Raw genomic sequence first — 27868 nt, 5'->3', positions numbered from 1 at the left:
CGGATATTTGAACACATACTGTGCAGCAACACATGTAGACAGAGAATATAACTTTACTAACGGGCATGTGTTCTTTATCCTCCTCAAATAAATGACTAATATTAGTGCCGCCAGAGTCAGGCGCAGTCATCAAAAAAATCTTCCGTTTGTGTCTGCATGACTGCATTATAACTGCTCTCAGTGGCCAAGTCGTCCAGAAGGAGTCACAATTGATTAATCATGAGCACAAACGACTGAATTCTTTATATTGTAATGATGTTATTAATATACTGTATGTTATTTCTAAAGTACAATATTACAGATTGCTATCTTCCACTTAGTAAAAAACACGTGACGAGCATTTCTGATGGGTAGAGGCAGGACCGGATTAATGGCATTTCAATTCATTTCAACGGGGAAAGGGTTGATTTGAGAGAGGTACGAGCATGGTCATGACACAAATTCAAATTGTATCGCAAGGCACCACTGTAATTTGGACAGAAACTTTCCAAACTGCAAGATTTCTGAAATTTCCCAGTTGAACTACTCCTGGAGATTTACCGGAAACTTTGGGGAACTTTACTGGAAAATGTACACCCCCTTTGGAACCCTACATATCATTTGGTGTGTCACAGGAAATGATCCAATTTCACTTCATTGACCTGAAAATTCATATTCATTCACCAAAAGTAATATATATATACATTTATCTATCTATGCCAATGACATATGGTAACAGGCAGAACAACGAAAGAAGGTATATAATTAACCTGTGTATTTCATTTGTTTACGTTTTTTGTTTGGTAGTGTACTTTTTTATTTATTTTATTTATTTATTTAATATTGTAAACTATATGCCTTGGCTCAATAAAGGTTGGGAAACACTGCTCTATTACAGAAAACAAATCTCCAGCATTGTGACGGAGAAGACCAGAAGATTTTCAGCTGCTTTACATCACCGAAGGCGTTGTGAGGCGCCTTGCAAGTGCTCGAGGAGGACGGTGGAGACGTGTGCAGGAGACCTTTGCGACTTTACCAGCCTTCTTCTGATGTTGTCACCACGGTGACACGTAGCTGATCTGCCGCCACCGCTGCCGCTGCTGTCTCCTTCACCTGCTGCTCCTCCTCGGACGGGGATGTCACCCGGCTGACGGGCACACCTCCCTCCAGGCCCCCCTCGACTTCCACCTCTTCCTCCTCCACGTCGTCGTCATCATCCTCTTCCTCTTCTTCATCCTCCTCCTCTTGCCGCTGCTGCTGTTGCTGCTGCTTCTTGCGACAGCACGGCTTGAACAGGTGGGGGTCGATCAGAACCTCACCGAAGCGACCCTTGTAGATGATTCCGCAGCACACCTTTTGTCTGTATAAAACAAGGAGACAGTCGCCAATTCGTTATTTGTCTAACATGAATACATGGTGATGTTTTATGATCCTCGCCGTTTCAATTGCTTTGCCACCATGTTGTGGTATTTACAGGTAATCGCAACCCCCTTTTGGTGCGGCTATGCGGCAGATGATGAAAATCCAAGTAGGCACTGTAAAATTTGGGGCTCTAAACTCACAATAAATTGCAGGCTACCATTTGCATTTCTTTCACAATAATTTTGATGTAAATATTTCACAGTCAATTATGGGAAGACTAAAATGTTTACTTTCACATCAGCCATGCCATTTATTTACTCTAACACAGCAGTACATGGAAATGACAGTATTTTTTTTTTTTTTTTTTTTTTTTTATTAGCGAGTAGTTTACGTTTTAAAAATGCTTCAAATTTGACTTGTCAACTGTGATTTCACCAAATATACACCAACATACTTTGAATCTGCTCAGTAAAATGTACAAAACTAAGATTAAAGACATTTACCATCTTAACTTTTTCATTAAAAATCAATGCAAAGGGTCTTTCACATCAGATCTCCAAACTTTTTTTTTTTAAACTAAGAGTACAGTGGCCCCTAACCTGAAATTTTAAGAGCACAAAGTAGATAATTTAGGGGCATACACTATCAGTTGACTTGCGAAGTAAAGTTTTCACGATATTGCTGATAAATGGGATCAAGTGTGGCAACAAATACTCAAGCGGAGTAATTAAAAAAGAGGAAAAAAATATGCAAATTGCACAGGTGCAAGTCGATGAAAATTTTGCTTGCGTTCAAATTTTAAGAACAAATTATAGCGCATTATTAACAGGGCATCAAAAAAGAAAATGTGGCCATTTCACAACCAATTAGCACAAAAAAAAAGCCTACGATTACACACACTTTAAAAATCAGTTACCGCTTAAGCAGTTAAAAGTACTGTACCTCTTCCAGTAGGTGAGGTCCAGGAAGGAGAAGACAGGCGAGCGGCCAGACCCGTGTCGGCTCAGCTCAGTGTCGGAGCCGTCGTCGGACAAGTTGCTGTAGCTGGGAGACTGAGCCGGGGAAGCGCTGGATGTGGTGCTGTGGGCGTCGGAATCTAAGGTGGGTGACACATTGATGAGCCAAAGCTTTAGAGATAACAACCATCCATTCAAAAACTCACAGGAGGGTCAAATTAAATTCACAAATTTGGAGGAGCATACTGAAATTTCACACCAATGTCACTTTGTAAAGAAACAATACACACTACGTTTGAAGTTTAAACACAGAAACCAAAATGGCATAATTAACTGTTTCTTTTGAGCTCTTTCTGCAGCCTGTTGATCTGGCTTGGACGGGCTTTCTTGGTAATGGACTTGATCTTCTTGGGCCTGGAGGTCAACTTTAGACTAGGACCACCTCGAGCATCGACCACCTGCAGAGACGAGAAGTCATTCAAACTCATGAAAGAACAGCGTTGACTTGCTATGTCACAGATTTGTAGGTGATCTTTTTTTTTTTCTATGGGTTTTTACAACATACAGACAAGGCGGAATTTAGAGTTTGGTGCCTTCTGTGTCATTCCATGTAGAGCCACAACATTCTGTAACGTCTCTAGCATCACAGAATTTCACCTAATATTGCAGGTGAGTCTAGAGGTACCGAGAACTAAGCGGAGGCTCAGAGGGGATCAAGCCTTTTCCGAGTTGAGTTGTGAACGCTTCCCACCGATCTACTGGAGTGATAGATGATCACTTCTCCCCGGGTGTACTCACATGATTCCAGTTCTTCTTGGTTCCCACCGGTAGCTTTTTCCATCGCTTCACCAGGAGCACACAAGCGTTGCAGATCTCTCCAGATCGCATTTCGCTCAATCTGCAAGGTATCTCGTTAGGGGATGACAAAGTGCCACGCGTCTTTCACGCTTCTCCCCGCGGTCTACACTTACCCGAAACAGCTCCTGAAATCTTTCTCGTAACGCTTGCTGTCAGTGAAGCGAGAGCTGGACGACTTTGCGCGGCAGATGCAGCAGCCGTCCAAACTCCTGTACATTTTTGGCTTGTGGAAGCCAAACATCTGCGAGCAAAGAAAAACACAATCAAAAGATGTTACAGCCCGTCAATGACGTCATTGAAATACATACACCGATTGGTGACAAACACACACACACATTTGCCCAGACAACAAATATACACGTTTAAAAACACCCACTGTAGACAAAATATAGCAGAAGTACAGACAGTGCAACTTTCAAAGAAAAGTTGAGTCATTTCAATAATGCTAAGCTTTACGAATATTTCTTATGCCAGGGATATGGCTGAATTCCTGCATCTCAAAAGTGCAAAAAAAAAAAAAAAATGTGGCATGTTGGTTCAGCGGTTGACATTACATGGTGAAAGAGAGCAAGTTTCTTTTCTATGTATTAGATTGGCAATTCATTTGCAAAAATAACAGACCACTGAGGCGCCTGACCAACAATATCGGTTTGTGAAAATGTGAAATTGACAAAAATTGGATGCCGTAATTTTATAATTTTATGTAATTTTCAAATCCTTGACATGAATTGTTGGCTTTTGTTAGCAATTTTAGTGTAACCTACAGTAATGACCACAACATCCATGCCCCTTCCCATTAGTCCGTTCATGGCATTTTGCAATACATGTGAGCATTAACGGAGCAGACTTTAGTCAGATGAAACATCAACACTTTGTGGTTTAAGTTTGCATTGCTTAATTCTCTTTCTGTTTTATTTGCCATTTTTACAGTAGACTTAAACAGAGTAACATATAACGGAGCAGGCACACTTGAGCTCTTATTTGAAAAACTGTGCTTGCTGTGTCATTTTTTTATTTCTTTGAAGTGATACTAATTCAACACTGCCCCTTTTTTAACAGCAAAAATGAGAACAATCGCTGAGCACTTTAAAAAGTGCCTGTTGATATGTTTCAATGTGTTTGAAGTGTATGGAATGGATAAAATCCTTTGAAATGGAACGTTAATTCGATATTAAATTGAAATTGGGCATTTAGGGAAAATCCAAGGCAAGTCATAACCAGCACACTGTTTTTATTGCATTTATTTCACATGTCAATTAATCCCAAAATGTGCTGCTTAGTCACGAACAGAGCCCTAAATACATTTTTTTTTTTTTGCATCCCTTGCTGTGACCCACATGGGCTGCATAGTGTTGTTGGATGTGTGTGTGGGGGAAGTAGGTCAACAGTCAGACAGCGTGTCAGACAGATCATGTCACCATGCTGCGCTCTCGGCATGCATGCTTTGGTTTTGGCCCGGCCAAAATATTATAAGGCACGCACGCCCAAGCTGCAGGGGGAGGTTTACGTGGACCGAAAAGTCCAACAATGATTATGAATGCAATGAGCACGCCCACTGTAGAGGGATGCCGCTATGTTGCTAGGCAAAACTGGAGTCTCCACTGCACATGGTGAGCACAACTGCGGCAAAACGTGCAAAGCCGCACCCCCTTACACTGTGTGTGTGTGTGTGTGTGTGTGTGTGTGTGTGTGTGTGTGTGTGTGTGTGTGTGTGTTTTGCCATCAATCCTAGGGGGTCTTTTGACAGTATGAAACCACAGAGATGCCACAAGACACAGACAGCACACTCTGATGTGTATTTCTGACACCGGTTAAAGTCAGGTATACGCATAGAGGCGAATAATAGAATAATACACAGGTGCTTGTAATAAATGACATTAGATTAGACCACACTTCACAGGGAACATTTTCATTATTCACCCCAACCCCCAAACTTTGGTTCACAAGTTATTTTATAATATATCCTTGTTCATCTATCAATACCGACTTTGTACAGTGACAGGCAGAACAATGAAATGCTCTTCCACTAAATAGCAGAAGGTACCGGTACATAATTTAACTGTGTGCCCACTTGAGACATTTTTGTTTGGTGGCGTGTTACAAGATGTTTTTCTAACTTGAAATATTTGCAATGGTTCAAGAGGCTACTGTAGGGGTTTGCTCCAGGGAAGGCCTTTATTTGGACCGTGTAAAATTATATATGAATCGGTTTTCTCACAAAACAATGACACTTAAAATGATATACATTATTCTTTACTGTGACACATTGGTAAAACAAAAGAATTTAATAAAATTAATAGCCCTAATGGGAACAGATGTCTGAGATGTGCTGTTTATTTTCGGCCGGGTCAGCATTGCAAATTACAATATGTTCTGCCCATGGATCGAAAAAGTTGAAATAACTAAATTCTGCGACTGGAAAGAGTATCCGCCATAGATCAAGTAAGGTGTTTACTAGATTTGGCTTTGTTTGCAAAAATGCAATTTTTCTAATTTTATATTTGTCCTGTCACACACTTAAATGAGATGACAAACATTATTCTTTTCTGCAATACAATTGTTAGAAAATATCTTTAATTAAAAGTAATTACTGCCTTCCTCAATCATTAGAGGGTAGCAAAAAGAAGTGTCTTTTTGTAGTGCGGTGTTGCTTTACTCTACTCAGAGATTTAAAAAAAAAAAAAGAATACTGTACTGACTTCTCATCAACTGGTTTGACACATTTAGACAACAAAGTGGCATTTTTAAGATGGCAAATCTGAGGAGTAAGTGTGTTTTTTTTTTTTAAATAATGAAAGCCCCGAATTCCTCGTGTACACTATGCAGTCAAATCGAATCTTGAAGGTCAAAATGTTTGTGAGGAAACACATTTTAACATCCAGTGATAAAGTAAAGGTCAAGTGCAAATGCAGTAAAACTTTGGACAGCTGTGACCTTCACTGCTTTATTGTTGTGACAATACGAGTGGCAACATTGGTTTAAAGAGTTCAAATAATAACTATCACTGTTTTGCAATCACATGACATAATAAAGTGACTGTTGTTTCTGTCCACTGTGCTGATAAAAATAAAATGCTTTAGAACTTAGTACACATGCATGACGCCACAATTAATGGTATGCACATTAAAATAACTTTGGCCTAATAGCATAATTGCGAAAATCATTTCTGACATACAGTATATGCGTTTGTTCTGAATGTTGAAGATAGATAGCCAGATAGCTAGGCAGATAGGTAGAGGGATTACGATGAGGCAAAATACAATAAATTAAATTTAGTGGTTTCATCATCTACAGTCCATAATGATATTACGGACTGTAGATGATATAAGAAAAGGTTCAGAGAATCTGAAGAAATCACTGGATGTAAGTGTTAAGGCCAAAAACCAACACTGAATGCCCGTAATCGTCAATCCCTTAAGTGACAGTGTATCAAAAATCGACATCAGTGTGTCAAGGATATCACTCCACGGGCTCAGGCACACTTTAGAAAACCAAAGTCAGGGAATACAGTTCGTCGCTACATCCGTAAGTGTGAATTAAAACTCTACTATGCAAAGCAAAAGCCATTTTTCAACAACAGCCAGAAACATTGCTGGCTTCTCTTGGCCAAAGGTCATCTAAGATGGACTGATCCAAAGTGGAAAATTGTTGTGTGGTTTGACGAGTGCACATTTGAAATTGTGGATGTCGTGTCCTACTAGACTCCGGAGTCCAGACCTGTATCCCATTGAAAATGTGTGGTGCATTATGAGGCGCAAAATACGACAACGGAGACATTGGTCTGTTGAAATTGTACATCAGGCAAGAATGGAAAAGAATTCCACTAACAAAAACTCCAACAATTAGTGTCCTCAGCACCCAAACGTTTATTGAATATTGAATACTTTTAAAAGAAAAGGTGATGTAACACAGTGTTTGTAAAAAAAAAAAAAAAATTAAAAAGCCCAGTCCCAGCGTGTTACCGCCCTGAAATTAATGATTATGTGCTAAAAACAACAGTTTATCTGTTTGAACATTACATATCTTGCCTTTTCAATGTATTCAATTAAACATAGGTTGAACATGATTTTCAAATCATTGTATTATGTTTTTATTTATTTTAACACAACGTCCCGACATAATTGGAATCAGACTTAAAAGTTTTTAAGTTAAAGCACCGTGGTACTCAACGCACAAGGTCGAGCTGTAAAATTGTCTGCGGAGTGGAGCATCCTCACAGACGCGCGCGATCTCCGCAGCAGACTATTCCTGTGACGTAACTTCAACATGGCAACGAACACGCACCACATACACGAAAGGCGGCGGAAGGAGCGCGTGGCGGAAGGAGATGTTATGCGAACTAACGAAAATATAATTGTAATATCCCTCACACGCCTTTTTAAAAGTCCCACAAATCACCACCAAAACTATCGCGTCCACATCCTTATCGCTACCACGACTTGTTTTCCTTGAGAGGAAAAGTGTTAAGTCGTCATTTTGTTTTCCACCGCCCACTCTTGGGCCGAGGCAGCATGGCGAGCCACACGACATGGCTCATGCGCACCCATCTTTAAAAAAAAAAAAAAAAAAAAAACACGCTTCGTGTTCTCGACGTTTCCCTCGTTTTACAGCACCAAGTAGTTAGATAGGCGTAAATCTAACACGTTTTCACCCTCTGCAAAAAAAGGCAGTGGTGTAATTTGATTTTAAGTATTTTACAGCGTCCACTTCAATGTTTCTCGACTTCAAAGCACCGTCAAATATGCTGAGCCGTCGGTTTCAAAAACGTTAAACAGCATTAAGGGAGCTTTTAAAGTGTAGCATTTGGCGGGCACGTTGGTGTGTCTGTTAGCTTGTTTTGTTGACAGCCTGGTGCCGCGTGCTCCCGCACACGGGTGGGCGTGAGAGCTCCTCCAACTTGGTTGGGACACACGCCCCACCAGCGCTACAATGTGCACCTAATCACGTCTACAAACGCATTGATACAACTATTCGTCACCAAAAACCGACTGCAATCGGCATTTTGGAGTGGTTCCTTCACCCAGCTCTCACCAACACCATCCCCGCCCCCCCGGCCCCGGTCGCCAGCTGCATCGACCCACGAACAACAGCCATTGCGTGCGTGCGAAATGCAGTTCGTTCAGTTTCTTCTTAAAAAAACATTTTAGACGTTTTTCTACACTTAAAATCCAACTTCAACCCCATGAACGGCGAGTCATGCGTTAAACGGTTGTTGAGGCGCAGAGAAAGCACACAACTTAAGAAGAGTTTAATGTCAAATTATACGGTTTAAGCGTCCGAAGACTCCAAACGCGCCGGTTTATGTTTCACAAACACTTAATAAAATGAAGTAAAAAGACAACATCCCGCTTACCGTCCAAAGTTGTGAAAAGTTGGCGAAAACAAAAGTAGTATTCCGTACAGGGTTTGTGTTTTCAAACAGGACTACGGCGTCTCTTGTTGATGTCTGCGCTTGTGGGCTGGACTGGAGAGTTGTGGACGCGAGTGCGCATGCGCCGCCCTTACACGCCTCCATTTTGGAGGCCGTGGTGTGATTCTTCAATCGTCCTCATTTGCATAAGCGACACCCTGACGTTGGCGTACGTCTGCATTCTGCTGCCCATATAAGGATGGGAACGTTACGCGGGAACTGGGGGCTCGGCCCCGGTTGCTAGGGCACATTGGAGAATGTCGGCAAAGGGGCGGGGCAACCTGCTTTTCTCCAGATCCACCAGATGGCACGAGTCAAACAACTCCACTGCTGGAGGTGCTATAGCTGAGCTATCTCAGTTCGAATTATTTTGCATAAAAACCCTTAAGCCCAAACTTTAATTTTTTAACAATTACATTTCCAGAAAATACTTAATGCATCCATTGACTTATTTTGAAATGAATTCCAATTTTTTAAACTAGATCAGTCAGTGAAAAAAAGCCTAAAAAAATCATCTCGGTGTAAATCACTTTTTTTACATCGCAAAACAGCCACAGTATGGAAAAAAATGTAGAACCATTCAATATCACAGAGGGGTTTCTTGATTATGAAAATCAAAAAGGTTGAAATACATTGAGTGTAAAAAAAAAACAAAAAACATTTTGTTTGAAAATAAAATTGCTGTAAAACTGCTAAATCTGACCAAAATCAGGGTAAAACAATTAAACATTGCAAGGGAGTTTTTACGTCGCAAAAGAGTTTTAGCATCAAAATTTAAAAATATCCCAATAAAATTTAGAGTAAAAAAACGGCTTTCAAAACATTCCACATCTCAAAAAGAATCAGTGAAATATTAAGTTTCAAATTAAGTTCTGAATTGAAAGAAATGATTTTTTTAGAGTTAAGCAATTTTGAGCCTTGAGTTTTTTTTTGTTAAGTATTTTAAAGCAGAACATATTTTATTCTGACTCTTTACTTTAACATGTTTTAATAACTCATTTGTTGTTAGATTGTTTTATACTGATATATAAAGATGTGAATTTCTTGCATGTCCAATTTTTAAAAACTTTCCAGTTTGCTGTTGTAATGCCAGTTTTCTCAACTCCAAAACTAAATAGTTGTTTGTTTTTACTGTACTAATTGTTTTTTTTCTAACTTAATGTTTAATCTCTGGAGGGAAATTCAATGCATAATTTCTATTTTAAAAATATGTGTATATATTTTGAGACCTTTGTTTTGTCTGTAAAACAGAGTATTTATTTGTAATTATTACAAGTAGACTAATATTTTAACTTAAATTAATTTGAAATACCCAGAGGTAACTTTATTTGCAAGATGATTACATGTATTTCAAAAAAAAGAGAGAGAGACAGATATGAGTCTAAAACAAAGTACGCTTTTTTTATTCATCAGACAAACTTTAATCTAATTTTATTTTTAATCCCTGGAAGGAAATTCCTTAAATAAAAATGCTTCTATAAAAACAACATTACTGCAAAACAAAGTATTTATGAAAATGTTTGATCTAATTTTCAATCCCCGGAAGGAGAACCAATTTATATTGTAAATAAACAAATAAATCACAATCATACTTACCAGAGGTATTTTCTGTTTCACATAGGGGTAATACACTAAGAAAGTCTGTAACCCCCAAAATATTTAAAATGCTATTATCAATAGATTTTAAAATTGATTTTTTTTTTTTGTGTTTTTTTTCCGAGCAGCATGGAGGACCACTGGTTAACATGTCTGCCCCACATTGTAGAAATCTGGGGTTCAATTCCGGAGTGGCATGCCTGTGTGGTTTTTCTCCGGGTAATCCGGTTTCCTCCCACTTTCCACAAACATACATGGCAGGTGAATGGAACACTCTAAATTGTCCTTAAGTGTGATTGTGAGCGCGACTGGTTGTTTGTCTGTGTGCCCTGCGACCAGTTCAGGGTGTTCCCCCACCTACTGCCCGAAGACAGCTGGGATAGGCTCGAGCACACCCGTGACTCTTGTGAGGCTAAACAGATTAGAAAACACACACACACACACACACACACACACACACTCACACACGCACACACACACACACACACACAGTCAAAATCCCATGGGACTGGATTTAAAGATTTAAAGGTGAGTAAAGGTAGAGGAAGAAGAATACCAATGCATTCAACTTGTTTTATTAGTAACTTTAATCTGAGACGTCACATTTTCATAAATAACCTTCATTTATTGCTCTCTCTAATCTGTATTTAAATGACAATAGAGGCTGGGTTACATAGTGTTTGCCCGGCAGTGCAGGAGAAAGATGGTGTTTCTTCACTAGTAAATGAAACGCAATACAGTGAACACTCGCTGTATCATGGACTTTGAAGCGATCGTTTGTTTTAACGGGATGTGGGGGGCTTACAGTACACAGGCAAATCCGCATTCAGACTTGCATGGCTTCAGTGTAATACCACATCTATTCTTGTGCAAAGGTTGTACGAGGCAACTGAACTCTTATTGTTTTCTGAAAATGTTGAAAAATGACCTGGGCAATTATGTTCTTAGGCTAACGATGGACCTGTTTGTTGTGTTGCTGCTCCATGTGTGAAAGGAGTTGTTTGAAAGGTTATAATGACTGGAACATTATATGTTAGCATTAGGCTCGTGACGAAATGATATGGGTTGGCTGACCATTTCAAATGTCCAATGTCTAATATTTCTTTTGCTTTATGCCAATTGTACAGTAAATGTCAACTGGGAGTGATGAGGAAACAGCTTGACGCAAGCACACGATTTCTTATCTGGAGAGCTGCGCCAGTGAGCGAGTATTCTCCTTTCCGTTTCTTCTTCTAAGTGATGTTACATGGTCGTCTTCCATTTCTTGACAGCAAGCATGTGAGAACAGGCGCTAAGGAGTATTTTTAGAAGTGTGTTTAATAAGTTTATGATAAACAGGGGCTCACTGTTTAATATTGTTGTATTTTGTGTTTTTTTAACGAACTGGTGCTCTCTATTTAACACTTTCATGTCAGACAAACAGCAGAACCACCATCCACAGGATCAGAATCTGTAGTTTGGACACAAACCTGATGCCTTTGAACCGGAAAACATGTCACAACATTGAGAGATTATGCGATGAGACTAACATATTTACAACAAGAAGAGAAGTGGAGAGCGGACTTGAACTATTCTGAGTCTGATCAACACAAAAAAAGTGAAGTTATCAGAGCAGATATAATAAGAACAAGCGCATCATAGCATACCACAACACAGAGGGAACGAAGCGTCCCTTTGGCGTGGGAATAAGCAAATAAGGCCCAAGACCCGATAGTTGGGATCACAACACACTAGAGACAAAACAAACAGACTGGCCATGCATGTGTTTCATTTTAAAGTTAAGAGCGTGAGAGCAATAGCAGTAGTAGGAGCGTTAACACTTTCAAGGTTAAGTACACGCTTGAGGAAAAATAGCACATTATTGGTGTACAGGTGCATTTCATTACATTAGAGCAGGGGTGTCAAACTCATTTTTTGTCTCGGGCCACTTCGGAGTTACCGCTTCCCTCGGAGGGCCAGTGCAAAATCTCAATGTTATTTATCACCCATGAGAGTTTGACATTTCGGTACAGATTTCAGCAAGGATCATGAAAGTTGACACACATGATTTGCTCCGGCCGGCCACATAAAATGACGTGGCGGGCCGGATCAGCCGCCCCGGGCCTTGACACCTGTGCATTAGAGTATGGTAAAAAAAAAAGTCCACTTATTTCATTAGTTCAAATTGAAAAGTGAAACTCATATTCAACCAGAGGTTGTCAAACATTTTAAACAAAAAGTACCCCCGAAAAATATTTCATCAAAAACGAGACTTTACTCCTAAATGTGCAATTAATGTGTTCATGTCTGAACATAAACACTGGGCTTAAAAAAAAAAAAAAAAGACTACTGATCCAATTAAATTGTATTACACTTTAAAGTTGAATAAAAATGGTACCTAAATAATGAAATACATGTGTAAAAGAAACAGTTGTTATATAATAAATGCAAATGTATTGAATTTGAAAGTTAAATACAACTGAACTGTACTTAGGCAGTGATTCTATTGTGCAACACACTGAGAATCACTGTGTTAAGTTCACTAATACTTACTTATCAGAAGGCCAATATCACGGGATTTTTAAGTTACTTTTTTTTTTTAATTGGTTCACACAGTTTACTTAATTACTCGCATGTGGAAAGGAGAGCCAGTTCTCGATGCGCTTTTCAGCTGTTGAGTGAATGCCAGGAGAATAGTAGAAGGCACTCAGAACAAACTCGCACAGGAGGTGCTGTCAGCCAGAGTTCATAAGTGGTCACTCACATGCAGACGTAACAGGACACCACGTCAGGCGCCGCATCCTCATAGCACTTAAACGATAATATGTACAGAATGATCTGTACGTTTATGCTCTCAATTTTTCAAATTAGTTTGCAATACGGTAAAAAAAAAGGTCCTTTCATCAGTTTAAGTGTGCTTTAACAATTCTGCATTTGTTTATGATGTCTCTATTTTTCAGCTTTTTGCGGCTGGGTCTAGAATATCCACTCTGCAATAACCAGGGAAAGCTTCACTGTATTCCTACATTCAAAATCCTTTTGATTCCAGTTCCTATTTAGTAGTGTAATTTCCTGAGATGGTGAATGTGGGGTTTTCAATCGCCAAAATGTAATTTAAAAAAACCCTCATGAAATATATATGTATACAAGTTTCACTTCTTGAATTGAACCAGTGAAATAAATGAAGTTTTCTATCTTATTGTAAATGTAATTGTAACAATTGTGTGCTATATTGTTTGACTCCGGGGTGTTACCCAGTTCATGCTTTTGTCCCCTTGACACTTGGCTATTATTTTGGACATGCCTTTAATTTTTCTGCTGGGGTTCGACACTTATGCCTGTGCATTAGTTCTGAACAACGCAGCCTCCCCTTTGTTGCAGCGCTGCTTTTGTTGCCCTCGGTTTTCTCTTGGATAAAAAGTAAATACAGAATCGTAATACCCCCTCCACCGTGGGTTCCGACAAGAAGGGTTATATGTAAAGTGCTTTGTTACAGTTTCAGCTCTTGTGAAATGCTACATCAATAAAGTTGTATTGTGTTGTATTTAGATCAATCAATACACAGAAAGTTGTCCGCCTTTAGAAAACCAGTTTATTTCTTTACTTTATTATATTTTGTTGTGGGTTTTTTTGGATTTATTGGCATTTTATGTACCGTTGTGTTTATGTCCTGAAATTGTAAAAGTGTCAAGGGTCCAAGAGCAGTATTTTTAAGGGTAGCGGCCATATGACAAGCCCCACAAAGATACGACAATGTACTTTTTTTCTGAGCATGCACACGATATGAGGAAAACAAACAGTCTGTCCATGTGAACTTGTGGATGACGACTTCTGTCCAAAGCTTGTTTTGTGTTTTTTTTTTTTTTTTTTTTTTGTGTATTTTTTTTTCTTTTCACAGTGTAATCACACGAAGGAGAATCTGACTACTTCCCGAAGCAGATACAGTGTGTAAAGACATTTACAAGGCAAAAGGTTTGGAGCTCACGTGGCATCATTCACGTCCACGGGCCTTTTTTTTTTAACAGCAAACAAGGAGTTCAGAAGCCTGCGTGGCAACGTCCTCGATGATGTGTCAGAGGGCCACGCCCTTGACCAGAGACGTCTCCAGCGTAACGGCGAACTCGTTGAGTGTGTGCAAGATGCGAGAGAGTGAGCACACGGCCGCGCGGTCGCGCATCAGGGCGCCGTCCTCGTAGGTACGTGACGTTAGGGGACACTCGGCTAGAAGGGGAAGCCACTGAGAGAGGAGACGATCCCTAACAAGAGGACAGGTCAGCTGGTTAGTCATTGAAGACAGATGGATTTTGCTATGCTAATTTCTTTTTGCTCATCAATGGCATTCCCTAGTATATATTAGCCGAAAGCTAGTTGACTTATGTTTGATAAAATTACATCGTTTTGTTAAATATTTTGGTGTTTGAGTTTACAATGTTTGATTGTCTTTTATTTTGCTTCAGGTGTGCAGTAAACTTCGATTGGGAGTGACAAACTTGAAGCGAGTATGTTTTGCGTCGAATTAGGAAAACTGAATTGCAACCATGACTACAGGTGCAAAGGAATACTTTGCAAACCAGTCTTGCATGGACACAAAAAATCTGACGTTATCCTTCCCACGTGAATGGTAATCACAATTATTCTACAGCTAACATTCTCTGGGATGAAAGATTTCAGTGTGTAAAAAATCCTACATTCCTGTTGTAACCAAAGCAGACAAAATTAGATAATTGTAAGATTTTAGAGCAATTAAAAAAAAAGACTTCATATTACTTAATATACTGTAATAAGTAAGCTCTGAGGCACACACAGCAATAACACCAGAAATTATATATATATATATATATATATAAAATAGTATACAGTATTAACATATACAGGTATTTTATTGATATATTTTTGTTGATGAAAACCACATATAGCAATATTTCCAAGTTTTTGGGATCTGAAATCTGGGGAAAAAAACGAATAATTTTAGTCTACTAATTCCATACTTCAGGTTTTGCAGCAGTAAATTGGACAGTAGCTCCACACAATTATACAACTAATGGTATTGTAGGGGGAAAGAAATCTATATACATATTTACAACACTAGGCAATGAGACTCAGCAGAAACACATTTCAGTAGACACAGGTTGAATTTGTATACAAACCTTGTACAAAAGTGCAAATGTACAAAAGAAAGACATTTTAAATATTTTCATTTTTGTGTTTTGAGTAACTTCAGGAAAAGTTACCAAGGTTTAGGGTGAAAAATTGACATTAACTCTTTTTTATTGCTGTCAAATTGTCAAATTACCGTAAGTCAAATTTGACCCAGAAAATATGTGAGGAAGCACTCTCTGTAAATGTGCACACTTCCCCGAATTGAAACGCGGGCGATTGGGTAAGTGTGCATATTGTGGAGCCACTCACCTGACTCCGAGGCAAACCAACAGCTGGAACTTGCCCTCTTTCCCAATATTTCGCGGTGAGGCGCTAATGGAGTTGACGTAGTGGCAGAGCAAGTCACAAGGCGGCTCCTTTATCAACATGGAGCCTGGTGGGTGGCCCAGCTGGTCAGCCGTCTCCATGGAAACCACATATATATATATCGAGAGAGAGAGAGAGAGAGAGAGAGAGAATTTTAGGATCGATATACACTGCAGTTCCAAGTGCCCAATTCTCATTTAATGCCTTGATCCCATAGTTCAACATATATGTACATTTGAAATGACACATATCCCATTTGTATAAGGCGCCAAAACAAAAAAAATATTTACCTCTCACATTCACCAAATAAAACCTCCGATATTCACCAGGAAATTCTGACATTCATGAAAAGAACCTCACACTAACAAAAACTCTCTTACACAAAAAAATACTCATTCATACCAAAAAACTCACTTCATAAACGTATCAATAACACAAAAACCACTCATGCAACCAAAAACGTCAATCATGCAGAAAAAAATGTCACCAAAAAAAACCTCACGTCAAACTATGTCTTTCACAAAAGCTCTCACATCCCCCTCCAAAAACTGTTCCACACACAAATAACTTCGCATACAGCAAAAACTCACGAGAAAAGCCTCATGCACACAAAAACACTAAATTATACCAAAAACTTCTCACATGCACCAAAAAAAACTCTCACAAATGAAAATAATTCGATCATGCACCAAAAATCTCTCATTCTCATGAAGGAAAAACCTCACTCAACAAAAACCTCTCCAGTTCACTCAAAAAATTCTGACACAACCAAAAAACTCCTTTCACACAAAAAAATCACATGCACAAAAAATGCACCGTTGCACCAAAAACCACTCACATGCTCCCAAAACTTCTCAACCACAAAAAAACATCGTCACACACGCCCCACACACACACACACACACACACACACACACACACACACACACACACACACACACACACACACACACACACACACACTAAAAAAGACCAAACAAAAAAAAACCCTTTGATGTGCACCAAAAACCTTTCACATGCACAAAAACACACCAAATTACCCTTTCACTCTTATCCTAAAAACTCTCACACAGTCAAAACCTCCTACCGAGACTCAAAAAACCTCACTCACACAAGAACCTCTTACATGGACCACAGAGATTCTTATATACATCAAAAATCTCACACTCTCACCCCAAAATATAAATGACAAATCTCACTTTGACCAAAGAATCTTTAGGTTACACCCAAAAACTCGCACAATCCACCCAAAAACGTCTCACGCTCTCTCACACAAAAACACACACCCCAAAAAAAAAAAAATAAATAAAATATCCCACTCTGTCCATAAATCCTTATTGTATCACGGGAACCATGCCGTTTAAATCCAGCCTTAGTTTTGGTGTAAAGTGAAAGAGGAACGGAACGGAATTAAAATGCCTGTAAAGCGAGACAGCTAGAAAGTATATGTTACATGGAAGAACACAGCACTCACCCACAAAGTCCCAAACAAACACATTTCTCTGGAAAAGGCGGCTGGACTTGAAGCCATGGAGGAGGAACTTCTCCAAAGAGGGAACCAGTCCTCCTTCGCCACATAGCAACATGGTCAGGTTGCCTCTCTGCCAGAATGGAAAAGGGACAAGAAGAGACCAGAGTCAATTTCACTGGCATGTCCTCACACAAAAGACAACCGGCAATATTTTATAGTATTTGGACTACCATGTTTATTATAATACATGACAATATACTGTATCATTGAAGGTGTTGATCCAAATAAGAGATGGTTGGCCTTGGTGGAGGTCTGCTACTCTAGAGATTTTTGGAAATCCATTAGCGAGTTGGTGCGGGTGTACCTATTCAAGTGTCCAGTCAGCGTGTCAGTTCTGGAGCTCCATTACATTCAAATTCTGAAATTTATTCCAAGCCTGGCTAGCAAAACAACATCTGAACGGATTTGCGCACATTAAATGATCAGCATCTCTGGTGAGTATGATGTATTTTATTTAAATATTGTGGGCTTTGTCATGTTATTAGATAAATACTGATTCTGAACTGCTCCACATGACGCCTACGGTACAGTTCTGTGCTGTTATATTGTGTTTGTGTGGCGTATTGATGCTTTCTATAAGTGTGACATAATAACGGTGGTATTAAGAAGTGGATTAAGCGAGGAAACTCCTCATTTAAGGCCCAAGTACGATACTGTGTGAAACTGATTATGTGTTAAATTACATTCACATACCTCTTGTTCAGGTTTGTGAAAGTGCTTGACAAGGTTATTGGCTGCCTCCCGCATGTCTTCATGGACTTCAACAGACAACACTCCTGTCAAACAAAAACACAAGTACAGAGTAAGAAACATAAGAAGGCATGAAGACAAGTACAAGAACCGCCATTTATCACAAGAAATACTTTCCAGACAGTAATACTATAAAGAATTTAAAGAGTATTTTTCAGTACGTACTCGCCCGGTTTCCAAGGGATCCCAACACAGCTCGTACACCTTGGGAGGGTGAGGCCAACTCTGGCGGGGTCCCAGTCCATCTTCCGGAATCCTCCTCTCCACCAGGTGATACCAAGTGACCAATGAGGACTCGTTCCAGGCTGCCGTCGCCCACGCCTTTCCCCAACCATCGACCACAAGGGAACCTGGCAGGGAAGACCATGCACATTTAAAAAACAGAACGGGCAGGGGAAACAAAGAGTTATTTTTGCATTTTATTCAGTACATCTGCACAACTAAACGCGGTGCAAAATTAGAAATGTTTCTAAAAATGGAAGCTGGGCTTGTATTTAATTTTATGATCTTGAGCAGGGGTACCTAATTTTGTATCTGGTGGGGGTACCTAAACAAGAAGTCTAAAGCTGTCTGAGTCCAATAACAGTTGAGTTGATGCTGACACAGTACACACAGTAAAGATTAGGACATCTGTCATATTCGGCGTAAATGAGAAGCATGTAGCTTTCAAAGCATACAAAATTCTTACTTGTATGTATGACCCGTGATCTCATTGTAGACCATCACGCAGTCAATGAGACACTTGGCCAGCAGGCCCGAGTTCTCCTGTCCCAGCTGCAAAGTGCTCAGTCGGCCCAGGTTCTTGCACTGGAACAAACACAACAAATTGTGAGGCTCGAGCTGGGAAGCAACTGCTTATGAAAACTCAAATTGGGGGCATTTGTAAGCCAAGGTACTAACTTACTCCGAGAGGGCCTGCTATAATTTCATTCAACTTTGTTTCAAATGAGATCATTATGGTGAAAAAAAAAATGCTGTTGTTTTATTCTTTTCATTTTTAACAAATGAGTTCTTAACTAGGCATGTGTTGACGCAAACCTCAAAAAAAATCTCTTGGGTATTCTTGGGGATCTGTCTCACTCCCGAATCTCCCATTTCTCCAGACACGCACACCCATGGGTGGACAGTCGCCATGGCGATGCTCAGCTTCTTCATGGGGATGATGGCGACACGATAGGGAATGTCTGCAGAGAGGCGGGTTGTTTATTGTTAGAAATATTATTTGTGTCTATCTATCTACACACAGACACACACGAACGCACGCACATAATGTTTTATGTTTTTATTTATCCCGCTTTTATGTTGATTTTCAACATTATTCCTGTTATGAATTCCTTCCACGCACACTGGATTGTTTGAATGGTGCTGCACAAATAAACTTGCCCTGTCTTGCTGATGGGTCACATAAATTAACAAATGGGAGTTCTATTTGTATTGACTCACTGATAGAAGCGAAGGCGCGCGTGAAGCAGAGGTAGTCCACCGTGTTGAGAGAGAGAAGATGGTATAGAAACTGTTCCCTTTCTTCCTCGCACAGAAGGAAAGCGTGAGGCTTGTATAACTGTCTGTGTGGACAAACAAGAGCAAACAAGGTCAAATAAGGCACCAGACAAAGACAGGAATTAAATTGTTTGTTTACCGAAGCAATTCCTGGTTTGTAAGCAGCTCTTTAAGGTGCTGTGAGAGCATCTTCTTCTCCAGGGCCAAGCTGATCCAGGCCCGGGCTTGTCCCACCTCAGACAGACCCTCACTCATTGTTTGGATAAACCTGAAAGAAAATGTTATGCACACGTCAAGAATGTTAAATAGTAATTTATCATTATTGATTGTCAAGTATTGTTCAGAGTACGGTAACATTTTCTTTTTATAAATGTGTCAGGACCCTTGCATCATTTTTAAAAAATGATGTATTTTTTTAATCAGTATTGTCCACTTTGACTTACAGTCACTGATAGCATTAGCTAAGGGTGCACAAAAAAATCAAAATAAACAGACGAATAAATAAATAAATCCCCGTTTTATCTAATTTAAACCCCTAATAGTTCTGTTTTTGTTTCAGATTTTTCTTTAACTATTATACCACATTTCACACCCCTTGTTTACCTGTGTGTCCAAAATAAACAGGGGTTAGCACACGTATCATCATTTCAAGTGTCCCTCATTAAGAGCCACACAACAAATAAAAGTTCAGATGTTCTACTCCACTCAACTTTCTTTATGTAACGCTTTCACACTAGTTTAGCTTATCCCGACATTTTTGTAGTCACATCTTACAGCACAAGCTATGGTCCGCAAAGTGCTTCCAAAGCATCAGAGGGATCTTCTTGTTCTAAAGTATCAGTCAGGAGACGGGTTCAAAATCATGAATCATGCAATGTACATTTTCCATCTCTTTTCCAAGGGAAAATGTCTGATTATAAGCAACTTTCTTCCATTAAACTTTGTTGTTACACACCTCATATCTTGTACTAAGGATCCTCTTAGAAGGACAGCGCCATCGTCATATGTTCTCTGCTCTGCGCCTGAAAATATTTGACAGGAATCAGAAACTGCATCTCATTTACAGTCGGAATGAACTTTAAACGGCACAGGATGATGTCTAGTTCATCACAGCATGTCATCCCAATCCCTGCTACCTGGAGACTCAGCAGGCACCTCTGTCTTCTCCAAGGTTGCCTGGAAATGAAGCAGGTGCGACCACAGAGCTGATTTGCCCTGTTTAAACACACCAACAGTCATATTTACCATGATGCCTCTGTGAGTGTGCTGACAACATTTTCATTTGGCTGACATGAGGTTGCATGATCGCATCTGACCTGTTTCATCTGCAGACCGTGGCCCCAGGTTCTCTCCAGTAGGTCGCACAGACTGTGAATTAGCGTGTTCTCCTGCAGGCCAGTGATGTTGGCCTCCCCCTGACCCACTTCCACACTCTCCTTCCCCATCCTCTCCATCAACATACGTTTGGTCTTGAGACACAGAACGAATTGAAAAGTAATAGAACAATTCAGGGTGTTTGTAAACAACACTGTCGACCACAGGTGTCAAAGTCAAGGCCCGGGGGCCAGATCTGGTCCGCCACATCATTTTATGTGGCCAGCAAAAGCCAATCAAGCATGTCAACTTCCATAATGCTTGCGAAAGTCTGAACCAAAATTTTAAATTGTCATATGTAATCCATATTAACAGTGTTTGAACAAGCCATTATTCTTGACTTCTGATTTCAAAACTAGTTATCCATCAATTTGTTGTTTGCTGTGTATGTAGTATGTGGAGGCAGTTAAACATGTATATGATTTCACAATCATCATCAGTCATAACGGCCCTCCAAGGGAAACCGTAACTGCATTGAGGCCCGCGACAAAAATGAGTTTGACACCCCTGCTGCTGACCATTTCACCATGATGCACTTAAGGTAGCAAAACTTCAAGCATTCTGAGAGAAAACAAACCCTTACATGTCATCTGACCAATGCAGAGCGATTGAGCACAAAAGGGAAATGGCTTGAACGGTGATTTTAGCCTTCTCCTCTACGGTCGCAATTTGAATATGTCAAGTGTCAGTTGAAAAGATGTGATTATAGATGAGGTACATTTCTACCACAGAGACTGCAGTCACTGGCCACAATTTACATTTCCACAAGCAAGCAAGGACATTCAGCTATAGTTAACATGCTCATTGACAGCCCGGCTAATTAGTTGAATTTTGGTTGCTTGGATGAATGGCACAAATGAGCTCTATGGACGCTGAAATGAATGGCGCATCGTCATCTTTGAGCATGCGAGCCATTATGTTTTGCCAAGTTACTCAAAGACAACCCAACCAAACATTTTTGCGACAAAATGCGTCCCACAAACCCGGTAATTTCAAGTGTTTAACTTCGACAGCAGGCAGTCTGGTCATTTTCAGTAAACGTTTGACATCCACTCGATTCATCCTCCTCACCCACGGATTTCATCAGTTAATTTCAGGGATGCAATTTATTTTAGACTGAAGTACAACTACATGTGAGCACTCGCCCATAACAAGGAGCAATTATTGATGCAAATAAGGCTTAAAATGTAACATGTTTTTCCTGATAAAATATTATTCAAAAGCACAAACGTTTCTTGAACATTTTATACATTTCATTCACTTTTGAGAGTATTTAGCAGGCTGGTGAAGTGGCATCGGTGTCATAGATTCTGAGCATTTTTATGAGTCCGAGTACAAGCACAGATATACAGTATCTGTATCAATACATGCATTCCTAATTAATTAGTTCATTTATTTAATATTAATAATCAAAGGGAAAAAAAAATAAACATTTTAGGGAATATCTGGTGGTCCAACCTCAGACAGTTGTTGTCATCATTTTACATTAGTGGTGGTCATTTGCTTTTTGCAAACCCAGCATCTGATGTTTGCAAAACATTATAGAAAGGTCTATTGCACAACTGGACAGCACGACAAAATGGCAATCTCACGACAGTGCAATAAATATAGCCCCCCTGGCGGAGTTAATAATGACTTTTGTAGACCATCAAGAGCTCTCACCTTCAATCGACACTCACTCAGCAGCCCTTGAACAAACTCCCTGTGGGTCTGAGCGATGACTTGAGGCGACAGGTCCAGAAACTTCAGCTGGTTAAGATGCTTCCTTGCCAATGAGTGCTTCTGTGGAGGAAACCGAAATCAACAGACATAAGGAAAACTACCATTTTTGTACGGGATTGTTTCTGAATGCCAGACAAAGCACCTGTCTTTGTTCACCATCTGGTGCAGAGAGCTCTCCTGCTGCTGACATCCTCCTGGGATCGGATATGCGGGATGCTGTGACACGACTGGACCGCCTCCTCAGGCGTAAACAATCAGACACTCAGCAGAGAAGAAATTACAGGCACAACATGTACTTCTGTCTCATATTCAGGTTTTGATCTAAAACCCAAAACAAAGACAAAGTAAGGGACTTTGTCGTTCCTATACTTTTGGAGGGGACTGTAATTCTCTTTGCTTCATCTTTAATTTGATTGTCAACCTGAACTGGGAGTGGCAATAAACAAGTTGAAGTAACAAGTTCTCTTTTGCTCGCAAGTCAAAGCAAAATATCATCCGAGCAACATCTGGTCTCTTGAGAAAACCGTAAGTCAGGTCACTCACACGTCGAGCTACCACTGTATTTTTACTGACTATCCATGTATGCTTTGTGACAATAAATTCTCATATGACAATACGAGTAGCTTGACTCAGGTCGAAAAAAAAGATGGTGATCTTGAAAACGAAAGGCTTCATGTTCGATTCCATTCTGGTTTAGTCCCTTTGAGGACCCCACGAAGCTTCTGCTGTGCGCTAATGAGTCGTTGATTTTATGCCATCACTATTAATCATGGTGTGACTGAAGCAGAAAGAGCTGTGAATACATCAGAGCGAGCCAAGTGCAATATAAAAGCAGTCTATTTCCAATCCACAAAAAGACAATCAAGCTGATTCACAAGACTGATATGGAAGAGTGCCCTGGATCCAACCTGTAACACAGTGAACCCCGGTTTTATGATGATTCAGTTCTTACGCCAAGAATATACATTGGATTTTCAAGCGATTGATTTGGAAGTTTATATATTGTGGTGCTCCATGTGTGTAAAGTAGCAGTTGTTTGAAGGTTGGCGCATTTTGGCCTTCCAGATATTGTATGTTAGCATTTAACTACTGAAATTTCGTTAAATGAAATTACGGTATGTGATTTGGTTTTTTTTTTTTTTTTAAATAGTGTTTAATTCTCTTTTGTTGGATGCTCTGTTTGTACTGTATATCGTTACTGCTTCATTTGTATTAAAGTGGCTGTTGTTTGAACATTTATCATTTCTGCTTAAATCTAAGCTAATTTTCATTAGGATTAAGCTTGCAGACTTTGAAATGGTTTCGTTGAACATTTTGGCATTTAAAAATACAATGTTTAAAAAGATCCAGTAAAGTGAATTCAGCAATTTGGTTCTTAGTACATAATAGTTTGCAGATAATTGCTGAAAATGTGCTAAAATTGAGAACACTGTAGTTAGTAATGAACTGTTGTGATATAGCGATAAATTGTTTTTCAACATTTCATTTGTCCAGATGTTTTGAGCGTGGCTAAAATGCAGCCCAGTGACTTGGTCTGAAACTTATCGCCTGCGAAAATCTGTGGTTCACTGTACATCTTTTTCTGGCTGAATAAGTCATCTTGCCTATTGTATAGCTTGGGCTGCCTCAGACATTGGTTGCCAATCACGGATGAAAGACTCACTTGTTGATGCTTTGCGAGTGTATGAGAACATCGGCCTGCAGCTTGGGAAAGTAGCCCGGCTGGTGGCGACCCTGGCCGATCCTCATGTCCAGGAGGTGCGGGTGTATGGCAGTGTGGTCGGCCTTCAGCAGCCGGCGCTCAATGGCCTGAGCTGCACGGGTGCACACACAATGAAAATGTAATGAAAACACAATGGTGCTTGTCACTAGCGTGAGCAACAAGGCCCTGTTCAGACAAGATAGATCATCGGCAGCATTCAAATAATAAATCAACTTCATATTGAATTAAAATTATTACACAGCATATACAATGGGTATACAGTGAACCCTCATTTATCACGGGGGTTACGTTCCAAAAAAGAACCCGTGATAGGCGAAATCCGTGAAGTAGTCAGTTTTATTTTTTACAGTTATTATACAATACTGAACTATGTATACAATGCAGAGGCGATTGCTCTAAGACTGCAAGGGAAGCTCAGCTTCCCCTAAAATGTCAAAAAGTAAGTGATCAAATATATGTGTGTACGTACAATTGTGTGGACATGTCATTGACTAAATATGTGCTACAACACGCTCAACTTTTGTTCTGAATCAGCTTCTTATTATTGGTTACGACGCTACTCTCTTCTCATTCATTCCCGCAGCTTCACTGTGCTTTAAACTGTGTGGACGCTGAGCGTCGAGAGAGTTCAGGGTAGGTTGTCCCAATGCATTGAAACGAGACGAGTCACTGGATAAATGCTGGTTTTGTCCCGCCCACTGGACGCTCAGCGTTTCTGGGAGTCTATGGGCAGTGGGCGTTATAGGCTGGCCCAGAAGCTCAGCTTTTCTGCATGATGATTGAATGATCTGTCTGAGGCTGAATCTCTTTTTGATTTACAGCGAAATGAGCCAATCATCGATCTTATGGTGAAGGCATCCGTTTAATTTTTTTGAAAAGGAACGGAGAGAATCAAGTATCAAGTACAACTTTATTGGCAGAATTGACGTATAAATAAATGGACACATTTTATGATGTAGGCCGAAATTGAGCTTCCCCTCCTTGACAGAATACATATAATTTTGCAGAATATATCAGTGATTTGTTTTTTTTTAATGCATTTTTGTCTGATTTGAAATAAATTGTGAAACACCTGTCTGTTAATTATAATAAAAATTGATTTCTTAGCAATCCTTTGTTTTTGTTTTAAAAAAAAACTAGTTTTTAAACTTGTTTAAAAAACTAAGAAAGCTGATCTTGTTTTCAAAATAAGTAATTTGTAAAAAAAAAAAAAAAAAAAAAAAAAAAAAAAACCTTAGCTGTGTTAAATTTATTGTGATGACGAGTTGTCCCAAGTATGCACTTCGGTGGACCATTTGTTTGAGGACCAGAAGCACAACAAAATACGTTCATATACATCATATTTGTTCACAATTTTTAAAAAAGATGCTTAATTTTCAACAGAATTGCACAAATTGAAATTATTCCTAGTAGTCCAATTTATTTTCATAATACAATACCGGCTACTTAAAAGGGAGTGTTCATTTTTTACATCTAGTGGAATGAATAAAAATGGCTGAATGAGGATCAGATTGGAAGAAGCGACACAAAAACAGCTCATCCCCCACCGCATTCTTTAGCACACCCCCATCTTTAATGCCCTTCCATCCGCACCCAGCCCCCTCTAAGCAGCCTTAATCCCACACTCGTTTTGCCTTTTGTCCTAATTGACTTTGATGTTCATATGAGCAATATTTTATTCAGTTTGATGTGCTCATGCACATTAAATCAACAGAATCATCATAGGAACACAAACCAGATACGTAACTGTGATAAAATCTGATTGTTTTGGTTTCCTTTTCCCAATGATTTTCTTGAATGATCTTCAGTAAATAATTGATGTATCTTGAGAGCAAATGTCATGCAAATCTGAGGGGTGGTTATCTATGACAGTATTTATATAAGAATTATGAACAGCAGGGTTGTTTGGCTTAACCAAAAGGCCAAGGTTGACAGGCAAACCCGCAACAGTGTTCTTGAACCAGACTCTCAGCTATTTTTCATAATCTTGGTAAATAAGAGCCTGCTCACCAATTCCAGGATCACCTCGTCAATATGCTTTGTGATTCGGAAAACGGTACCCATAGTGGTTGCTCTCTCTCTCTCTCTCTCTCTCTCTCTCTCTCTCTCTCTCTCTCTCTCTCTCTCTCTCTCTCTCTCTCTCTCTGTCTCTCTCTCTCTCAAAAATATATTAAACACATGAACACATTGAAGTATACTTTTTAGATATATTGTAAATGCATTTGAGTAAAAAAAAAAAAAAAAAACTGCAAGCAAAATTGCACCGAAAATACCGAATGTGTTGTAGTGTCAGTGTACATGCATGTGCCTATAAAAGGTGACGCGTGACAGCGAGTCTGTGTGGCAATTTTGTGCGTGAGTGCATGAGCGTAAGCTGTAGCCGACAGCATCTTCTGCGTGACAGTGCTCATTGTGTTTGTGTTTCACTGAATCCTTGAAAAGTGGATCGCTGTGTACCATGAACAGCAATATAACAATAACTGTTTGCTGCTTTAAGGTGCGGGATGACAACCTATGGCAAAAATTAGAGAGATTGAAGCTTGATGTTATCATTGTGTATTTCCAGTGTACCTGATTCAAAAAGGGTGGAGCATTTCCTGTAGTGACTGCCGGGAGAGTCAACCTGGTCCGTGTCGTAGAGTCGCTCCCTTTCCAGGCGGCTGTCAAAGAGCTGTTGCAGTGGCTCGCGGTCAGCCCAGCGAGAGATCACCTTGCCGTCGGCAAAAGATGAAAACATGGACGTCTCCAGGAAACGGGACAGGAAGTGCAAGTGGGTCACAGGTTGAGCTGAGAGGAAGGCACCCTGGAATAAGAGAAGTCCACAAAGAAATAATGTAGTTAAAAGAGATGCTACATCTGAAGCGCAAGATCCTAACATATTGACACAATCTGGCCCTATGTGAGCATTTTCACACCCTTGGGATCAATGTTGGATTAGTATTTCCCAATCTTTATTGAGCAAAGGTACATCATCGAAGAAAACTCATACATAAAGTACAATATTGCACGGTATTAGCAAAACATGCGATAAGAGTGTTGAATATAGCGATATTCAATATGTACCCAAAGAAATGACATTTTATTATCTAATGCAAGAAGAACATTTTTTTATGGGGCAAAATAAGGAAAAATTGTTAATTACCGGTAATTGTCATGTCCCTTGATAATGTTCACCTATTGGATGGTGATGCAGATTTAAGGTTGCAATGGACTGGTCAAATTCAGATAGAAGCATACAATTTCAAATGAAACTTATGGCAAGTCTTTGCGATATGCATATTGGACAGGCCTTTGTGGCAATTATATTTTTTCATTTTATTGTGCAGTCCTACTGTATACACAGTGCATTTCTCAGTATTGGCCAAATCACTTATTATAGATAATTTTGGGAAGCTATTTTCTATTATTCTCAGAAAATCCACCAACTCATGATTTTCTATAACGTGGCAAAAACAAAATCTGAATTTTTCAATTCTTTTAGTGGCCAAATCTCAACTTCTTGAGTGTCACGGCTCAATCTTTTAGATGGCAAATCCTTAAGTGTTCAGTCAACATCATGCAGCTTCCGCAGTCAGTCTTAAGAAGTGACTCAAAATTGTCGGTGGAGATGTCCTTATGTGTGTGGTCTGCTCTGTTGGTCATCTCTAGTACACACACTGAAA

At 39.6% G+C, this 27868-nt stretch overlaps 2 protein-coding genes across 2 annotated transcripts in view; both read right to left on the bottom strand.

Annotated features, from left to right (window-relative positions):
* Positions 1–470: 470 nt before the first annotated feature.
* Positions 471–8634, bottom strand: sinhcaf (SIN3-HDAC complex associated factor). The gene is made up of 6 exons (XM_019888356.1): positions 8509–8634; positions 3269–3396; positions 3096–3195; positions 2632–2755; positions 2284–2437; positions 471–1339 (listed from the first exon to the last, which is right to left on the bottom strand). Exons 2-6 carry the CDS (start codon positions 3394–3396, stop codon positions 1012–1014), a joined length of 834 nt encoding a protein of 277 aa, XP_019743915.1. The 5' UTR covers positions 8509–8634; the 3' UTR covers positions 471–1011.
* A 5385-nt stretch (positions 8635–14019) lies between these two features.
* The window catches only part of dennd5b (DENN/MADD domain containing 5B), a 33063-nt gene continuing 19214 nt past the window's right edge, over positions 14020–27868 (bottom strand). Inside the window, exons 6-22 of the mRNA XM_019888389.1 lie at positions 26778–27009; positions 24147–24297; positions 22626–22719; positions 22424–22543; positions 20704–20856; positions 20524–20602; positions 20343–20409; positions 19527–19655; positions 19331–19452; positions 18926–19071; positions 18576–18694; positions 18053–18237; positions 17831–17913; positions 17070–17207; positions 16197–16205; positions 15550–15701; positions 14020–14396 (exon numbers count right to left, since the gene is read on the bottom strand). Of these exons, the coding sequence (XP_019743948.1) occupies positions 14213–14396; positions 15550–15701; positions 16197–16205; positions 17070–17207; positions 17831–17913; positions 18053–18237; positions 18576–18694; positions 18926–19071; positions 19331–19452; positions 19527–19655; positions 20343–20409; positions 20524–20602; positions 20704–20856; positions 22424–22543; positions 22626–22719; positions 24147–24297; positions 26778–27009 (2163 nt within the window). The 3' untranslated portion in view covers positions 14020–14212. The remainder of the gene's footprint in view (positions 14397–15549; positions 15702–16196; positions 16206–17069; positions 17208–17830; positions 17914–18052; positions 18238–18575; positions 18695–18925; positions 19072–19330; positions 19453–19526; positions 19656–20342; positions 20410–20523; positions 20603–20703; positions 20857–22423; positions 22544–22625; positions 22720–24146; positions 24298–26777; positions 27010–27868) is intronic.

Source organism: Hippocampus comes, unplaced genomic scaffold, assembly GCF_001891065.2.
Source record: "Hippocampus comes isolate QL1 unplaced genomic scaffold, H_comes_QL1_v1.1 scaffold112, whole genome shotgun sequence".
Classification (NCBI taxonomy): Eukaryota; Metazoa; Chordata; class Actinopteri; order Syngnathiformes; family Syngnathidae; genus Hippocampus; species Hippocampus comes.
The sequence above is the reverse complement of the archived record's forward strand: the minus strand, read 5'-3'. Positions and strand labels throughout refer to the sequence as shown.